The 8,321-nt window shown below is 40.0% G+C and overlaps 1 protein-coding gene across 1 annotated transcript; it reads left to right on the top strand.

Annotated features, from left to right (window-relative positions):
- The first annotated feature begins 3,597 nt into the window (after positions 1 to 3,597).
- On the top strand, positions 3,598 to 6,763 carry LOC122459143 (beta-defensin 5-like). The gene is given in 4 exon segments (XM_043509985.1): positions 3,598 to 3,681; positions 4,352 to 4,406; positions 6,248 to 6,365; positions 6,737 to 6,763. Coding segments are annotated over 4 exon segments (258 nt in total). The 5' UTR covers positions 3,598 to 3,623.
- Positions 6,764 to 8,321: the final 1,558 nt, after the last annotated feature.

Here is an 8,321-nt window from a genome sequence, read left to right as displayed (position 1 = left end):
AGACTTGACTTTTCCAATATTTCTAAAATATAGAACAGGCTGGGGGGAAAAAAGCCCCCCCCCACACTCACTTTAAAAAACAGAAAATCTCTTCAGGTCTTCTAATTGCAAAGAGACAGGAAAGTGCACAGGCCTGATACCATTTTCTCCTTTACAATTAACCTGGGTTATATATCTAGAGTGCATTAGAAAATGCCTGACCTGGTGCATAACAAAGAATGATCATATTCTGCTACTAAAGGATGAGGGTCCCTGTTCCTCAGAAAATAATGGAGGCTTTAGTCTCTGAGGGGGCCTGTCCAGACCTTTAGATAGTGCGAGGGGGAGAGGGCCACCAACCATGCTCTGGAAAGTCAGGTGGGTGATGGGACATCTTCTTAAGATGCTGGAAGAGAACGGTAGGAGGTAGATGGACCTTCCCCTCAAGAACAAAGCACAAAGCAAGGCAGAAGGTTAGGGCTGTTGGGAGAGGGGGATCCCTGGGTGGCCTACATAAGAGGAGGTTTGGTGATACACAAGAAGAATACCTAGACCACCCCATCTCCCAGAGGGATGGAGATTTTGGTGCAGCGTAGGCTGGTGATAATGGGTGAGTGAATCTTCCTTGAACTTCAGCCAAGGTTAACTCCAACTTCCACCGGGTTCTGAAAAGAGGCCAAGGAGGGGTTTGTTGACAGCCGATGGGGAATAGGAGGCTTGTTTTATTTTCCTTCCTATTATTTCCTATTTTATCTGGAGCACTTTAGCCATCCCAACCTGTGACATCCAGTCTCTCCCAAAGCCAGGTGTGGTCACCAGTGTGACAAGCAGGTGCCACGTAATGGTGGATCCTTTGGGTTCCACTCAGCAACTAGAGGGGACCCAGCTGGAGCATGGTCACCAGTGGGGAGACCATGGTGTGTTGAAAACACTTTTACAATTGTAAGCTGTTACTTTAAATGCTCAAAGTTTTGTTCTGGTCCTGCTTGTAGGCTAGGGGGCTCTATGGGGATCTGTGAGATCGGGCTTAGCAGTTAGTCAGCAGCCAGCCACCTTAGAGCAAAGTGATGTGAATTGTGCCACTCTGTTTTAGGGATCAGACAGCTTTCTCTCCTTCTGTTTTGGGGATTTTGTGCGTTCTTGTTCTGAATTCTAAGAAATAAAGGAATGTTATGTTGCCACTTTCCTTCAATTCAAATCCAATCAATTTAATTCAATTCAATTAAACTGTATTCAATTTCATTGCATGTCTTTTATGAATATAAAAATAAACACATGGAGAATATAAAACAACAGCAACATCCATATAATTTGTTAAAATGTCAATCAGAACTTAATAAAAACTCTACTTTGGCAGAATGATAAAGGGCAAAATTTGCCACCAATTTGATTACTATTGGGGGTGGGGGAACCCTAAAGACATTTTCATTTGAGATGGTGATAAAAATTCTTTTTTGTACAAAAAGGTCAAATCCAGCTTGCTCTTGGAAGCTGGAAAATTCTGCACTCTAAAAGGTAACAAGTAAGATTTTTGAATGCACCTGATCAACATGGGCTAAAAAAATGGAGTGAAGGTACTTTTCCGTATCTACATTTAAGGGTGGAAGTTTCCATAGTTTGGAATCATAAGTGATGATACGAGTAAGTCTGGAATTCGACTCCTAATCCAAACACTGACCTCACAGAGTGCCTACACAGCAACTAGCCAACCGCGGCTAGTCCATGCCAGCCAACTCTGGCTCGGAGGGCTCAGGCTTCAGGTCTGTTTCATTGCTTTGTAGATATCTGGGCTTGGGCTACAGCCTGGGTTTTAAGATTCTGCAAGTTGGAGGGTCCCAGAGCTTGGTCTGCAGCCCAAGCCCAGAAGTCTACACAGCAATGAAACACAAATTGCAGCCTGAGCCTTCCAAGCCTGACTCAGCAGGCATGGGCCAGCTACCGGGGACGAGGGTTGTTTGTTCGTTTTTGTGTGTAGACATACCCATAGAGCATCTGCAATATTATTTTTTGTATTAAAAATTCTAAGTGCCAGGCAACTCTGCTCCTACCATATGAACATAGCTGGAGCTCTCCCCTAGCACCTGGGAAAGTGCTAGTACATTCTCCATTGGCTTTACCCTACCCATATTGCTCTGGTGGAGATCCTCCAAAATATTTACAGGTCTTAGATCGATACCCATTCATCTTAATTTCACCCAAATTGTGTCAATATTAATAGAATCAAAGGCCATCTTTAAATCTATAAAAACAGCATAAAGTTTGTACCCTTAACCACAGAACCTTAATAAATCATATAGGAGAAAATAAAACTATTATCAGTTGTGGCTCTACCAGCCACCTTCCTGAAAGAGTATTGCTTTTTTTATCTAGCTCCTCTGTATGTCTGGCAAGAACATCACAGGGAAAGAAGAGTGAGGTGGCCAGTCAGGGTGACGTGCTGGCTCTTTGAGTCCCCAGTGGGCAGGGAAATATCCAGGGCCCCGTGTCCTTTCTCTGTTGAGAAAGTGGCAGGTGAGGAGATGAGTATCCACCATCCACAGAGAGCCAGTTGAAATAGAGGGCACTGACTCTGGGATGAGAGGGACAGCTCATTGCCCTGCATGAATTCTCATTCTTGGTCCTCTCCCCTCAACTTTTTGTATTTGGTGCCTAGAAATAAATGGAAATGGGGGGAAAGAGGAAGAAAGTTACTGGGAGGGAGATTCAAAGGGGGCTGTGAAGATTTCTGGGGGGTTGTATTTTGTAGTCTCTGGACCCTGCTTAAAATAAATCCCCCAAGAAATGTTGAGGTGTCAAATGCCTTCATAGAACACTTAGACATTTTCTTAATTTTCCTGGCTGCCGTTTAAGCCCAATCACTTTTTGTTCTCTCCTTCCTGAGAGGGTGAAACAAATCTTGAGAAGTGCTTAGCACCTGCACTTGCCATTGGCTTTCATGTTTCATGTGTAAATATTTTATGACTCTATTTTAGACTGTTATCATTAAGGCTGATGCCTGTTATGGTGAGGAACAGAAAGGGAAAACATGTTTTTCTCCCATCAATAACTGTAAAATTTCTCAGTTCATATATACAAGGAGAAAAAAAACATATATTCCCAGCACACAGAATTCACAATGTTATTCATTTTATTTCTCGTTTTAAAAGGATTTTTACCATTTTGTAATGAGTTTTGATGCATGAAATAAGGAAAATTACCAAAATACATGTTAAATATTGTGCAAAACAAATACACAAAAGCACACATTTATATGCCAATGCTTCTTAGGTACAGATGTATTCTGGAATTTCTCTCTGCATTAGTACCCTCATTTAAATTTAATAAGAGTCTTTCCATTGACTTCAAAGAGCTTTCGAAAAGGCAGTAGAAGTTTGCTAGATGTAAATCTTCATATTGTAACAGGGACTTGTCAACTGTGTTGCCCTGAAATTCTCCAGGAATTTTTATGGTTCTGTACAAATCATAATTTTTATTATTAACAGATTGCAACACACAGTTAATAAAAGTGACATGCTTAAAAACAAGATTTCAACAGATCAACATTTTATAATCCCTGGCAGTCCATAAATAGAGATTCTCCGTCTCTTCTCTATCTTGGAGTCTCTTCTCTCTAGCGACATTGAGTTCCCAGCCAAACTTCAGCCATGAAGATACTTTACCTTCTCTTTGCTGTCTTCTACCTAATGCTGCAAAGCACTCCAGGTAAGATCTTAATGAAATGAAGAGAGAATATAGAAGGACATTTGTGAGTCTGTACTAAGGTTTCCTAAAACTTTGTATTATAATTTTTTTCTAACTTTTTTTCTGGTTTTTTTTCTGGTTTCATGATTTGCAGGACATAGTTGACATTTGTTTGCAGAATGGTCCTGGAGTCAGAAAGGTGCCCTTAATGTGCCTATTAAGATCCATTGAGATTTGGCTGAACTATGACCTGTAGTAATATCGCCAACATTCTACTAGTGGGATTAGTTATTGCTGTTACGCTAGTCAACATTTTTTCGCAAGGACCTGAAAGAGGACATACAATTATCACCTACAAAGACTAAAAGTGACAAAAATTAAGAGACAGGGCCATGATACAGAGGGATATGGATTACTTGGTAAACTGGGCAAAGCAAACAACTGTACAGCTATATATAAATGTATGGCTGTAGGAACAAAGAATGCTAGCCACATTTACAGGTTGGGGGACTCTACCCTTATAAGCTCTAACTCTGAAAAAAAGATTTTAGCATTGTGGGTGGATAATCAGCTGAAAACGAGCTCCCAGTAAAATGCTATGGATGAAAGGGTTAATGTGATCATTGGATGCATTAAAAGGGAATCTCAAGTAGGAGTAGAGAGGTGGGGTTTTTTTCTCTGTATTTGGCAGATCCAATTGTGACACTTCTGGAATACTGTGTCCAATTTGGGTACTCACAAGTCAAGTAGGATGTTGATCAGTTAGAGAGGGTTCAGAGAAGAGCCAAAGCAATGATTAAAGGATTTGAAAATATGATTTATAGTTATAAAAAGTTCAATCTCTTTATCTAAAAAAGAGGATTAAGTGGTGACTTTATCACAATGTATAAGTACATATGTGAGGACCAAATATTTAAAAATATGACTCTTTAATCTAGTAAATAAAATATGATATGATCAAATGATTGTTAGTTGGATCTAGAAAAATTCAGACTGGACTCAAGGTGTAAATTTTGAACAATGACATGAATTAGCCATTGCAAGAAATTACCCAAAATGAAAATCAAGATATGATTTTTTCCCCTTAAAAATACACTCTAAGAATTATTTTGGGGAAGTTCTATGCTCTGTGTTATGCAGGAAGTCAGGCTGCACCATCACAATGATCCCTTCTGGCTCTGGCATCTGTGAATCTATCAGCACTGAACTTGCATTGTTTGGTGTGCTTCAGCATGCCAAACAGAACTGAACATCTGTACTGGACACAAACAAGATGTGTCCTCTTCCGCTGGCCTAACCCAATGAAAATACCCTTTGGGCCAGGGGATTGTGACATGTGCGGGGAACCATGACTTGGAGTGTAACATCTTCTGCTGATTAGAGTGAACTATTTAGGCTTTTTATGTACTTTATTATTAAGTGTCATCTCAGACCCCAATGAGAGAATACACAGAATAGAAAGCAGATCTATCATGTTGAAGATGATTTTTCACAATATCTTAGCAATAATGTCCACAGGAAATATTGTGCCATATTTATGTGTTTGACTTCATTACTGGAACTGCCATTGTGTAGAGTTGGAAAAGTTTTGCAGAAATGATAATGCACCTATATTATTTCTGTTTAACATTATTATTAATAATAACAAACATTTATTATAATACAGTTATCACCTGGGAACCCCAGTCATGGACTCAGACCCCACTGTGTCAGGTTCAGTTCTACTGTACAGCAAAGACATACTTCCTACTCCAAAAAAAATTCCAATCCAATTATCAGACAGGAGACAAAACACAGACAGATGGGTAGACCTCAATGAAACAATAAGACAATACTGTTTAGGTCTTAGGCTCGTATCTGTGAGCTGTGGATACAGTAAGGAAAGCACAGCTAAAATCTAGTTAAAATATTCTAATCTAAATCTAAATATTCTAATCTAAAGGACCGGAATAAACCTGGCAACTTGTCATTGAAAAAGTATTCCCAAGTGCTGAGTCTTCACAAGAAACTTTATGCAGGGTCTCACAGAGAATCAGGCATTCAGACTGGAAGGGACTTGTTCAAACCTTTCTGTTTCTAAAAGTTCAAGTCATCCAACCCAGTGCTGAGCCAGTTCAACCTTGCTCAGCCAATCACCATTGATGATACTGCCTGGTACATCACTCTTAGAAATCAGAAAAGGTCAAAACTAAATCAGTAGCCACTATGAGAAGTTGGTGATGAAGGCAGCTACTTGCTTACCACACTGTACATGTCTGGGGCTGTGAAGGACACCCATGCTCAGTGTTAGGGTTCTGAAGCCTGTAGTTGTGTAGCCAGCACATCTACTTCATTAACTAGCTCTGTTCAATTCTTAGAGGAAGCTGTTGAATGGGCTCAGAACCTCAGACATTTACATATTACTTTCAAAGGTCTAGGAAAAGGAGACACAGGACGAAAACTGGGCTAACTTGACCCACTCTTAGTGAATGGGAAATGCCCGCCAAACTGCAATCACAGCTCTTGTTTACCCTGCTATGTGAATGAAAATCAAGACTCTTTTCCTTTGTGCGGGATTCGCCCAGGGTTATGGACCTATTCTTCCCAGTAATCCTAATAGCCTCCTACAATGTATACGTAATGGGGGTATCTGCTTCGGTATATGACTCCCCACTTTTAGACGGATGGGAACTTGCGGTTTTGGAGTCCCTTGCTGCAAATTTCCGGTAAGTTCAAATTCTGTTTCTAATGTCTATAGCTGTTGTTTAATGACCTTGGCACCACCGTGACATGGAAAAAAGGAACATTTTGTGTTGCCCTGATGCTGGACTATCTGAGGTTCACATATTAGGATGACATTACAGCTGCTTTACCCAGGCTGCCTATGGCCTGTCTACAGCCTGGAGCAGCCCAAAGAACCCACGGTGCTTAGTGCTACAAACATTGTCCCTCTTAGAACTCATAACACCCAGCACCATCCCAGGACAATGCTTGCAAGGAGGGTAATACTGGGACAATTATGTGAGCCATAATTGCTCAGTTATTACTGAAATTATTCTTCATCGTCGTTTAAAGCCCCTCTGTGTTGCCAACATAGCATCGTAACAACAAGGTCTGTGACTAGACTCATCCATATGTCTACATTTTTGTTTCATTTTAGAATGTTTCTTACCAAAGGCTCTTATGCAAAGTAAGCTGTCATGGGATAATAGGGAAAGTCCTCTCCTGGATCAGTAAATGGTTAAAAGATAGGAAACAAAGGGTACGAATAAATAGTCAGTTTTCAGAATGGAGAGAGGTAAATAGTGATGTCCCCCAGGGGTATATATTGGAACCAGTACTGTTCTACATACTCATAAATGATCTGGAAAAAGGGGTAAATAGTGAGGTGGAAAAATTTGCAGATTTACTCAAGATACTTAAGTCCATAGCAGACTGCAAAGAGTTTCAAAAGGATCTCAGAATAGTGAATGACTGGACAACAAAATGGCAAATGAAATTCAATGTTGATAAATGCAAAGTAATGCGCACTGGAAAACATAGTCCCAACTATCCATATAAAATAATGGGATCTAAATTATGTTACCACTCAAGAAAGAGATCTTGGAGTCATTGTGGATAGTTCTCTGAAAACATCCACTCAATGTGTAGCCGCAATCAAAAAAGCTAATAGAATGTTGGGAATCATTAGGAAAAAGGTAGATAATAAGACAGAAAATATCATATTGCCTCTATATAAATGCATGGTACATCCACATCTTGAGTACTCTGAGGAGATGTGGTTGCCCGATCTCAAAAAAGATATATTGGAATTGGAAAAGATTCAGAAAAGGGCAACAAAAATGAGTAGGGGTATGGAACAGCTTCTGTATTAGGAGAGATTAATAAGGCTGGGACTTTTCATCTTGGGAAAGAGATGACTAAAGGAGGAGATATGATAGAGGTCTATAAAATCATGACTGGTGGGTGGGGAAAATAAATAAGGAAGTGTTGTTTACACCTTCTTATAACAGAAATACTAGGGATCACCAAATGAAATTAATAGTCAGCACGTTTTTTTTAAAAAAGGAAGTATTTCTTCACACAACACACAGTTAACCTGTGGAACTCTTTACCAGAGGATGTTGTGAAAACCAAGACCATAATAGTGTTCAAAAAAGAACTAGTAAATTCATGGAGAATAGGTCCATCAATCGCTATTAGCCAGGATGGGCAGGGATGGTGTTCCTAGCATCTGTTTGCCAGAAGCTGAGAATGGGTGACAGGGGATGGATCACTCAATGATTATCTATTCTGTTCATTCCCTCTGAAGCATCTGGCATTGGCCACTGTTGGAAGACAGGATACTGGGCAAGACGGACCATTGGTCTGACCCAGTATGGACGTTCTTATGTTTAATGTGGAAAACAACAGGGAAGGACAGAAGTACAGTCCCTAGGAGAGAGTATGGGAGTTATAATCATTTGTATCATTGTGCAGCATCTCTGAGTCCAAAATGGCTACTCTTTACAACAATTTTAATGCTTAGTTTACCAAAAAGAAATGTGCAAAGTTTTTTTGAACTATGTTACATGGCGTGTGTGTGTGCACATGTGCTGTGTGTGTGGAGTCTGTTATAACTCAATGTAAAATTATTGAATCTATCAGAAAAAATCTAGAACTATAAGCCACATGTTGGCTTC

Source organism: Dermochelys coriacea, chromosome 3, assembly GCF_009764565.3.
Source record: "Dermochelys coriacea isolate rDerCor1 chromosome 3, rDerCor1.pri.v4, whole genome shotgun sequence".
In the NCBI taxonomy this organism is placed as follows: domain Eukaryota; kingdom Metazoa; phylum Chordata; order Testudines; family Dermochelyidae; genus Dermochelys; species Dermochelys coriacea.
The sequence above is the reverse complement of the archived record's forward strand: the minus strand, read 5'-3'. Positions and strand labels throughout refer to the sequence as shown.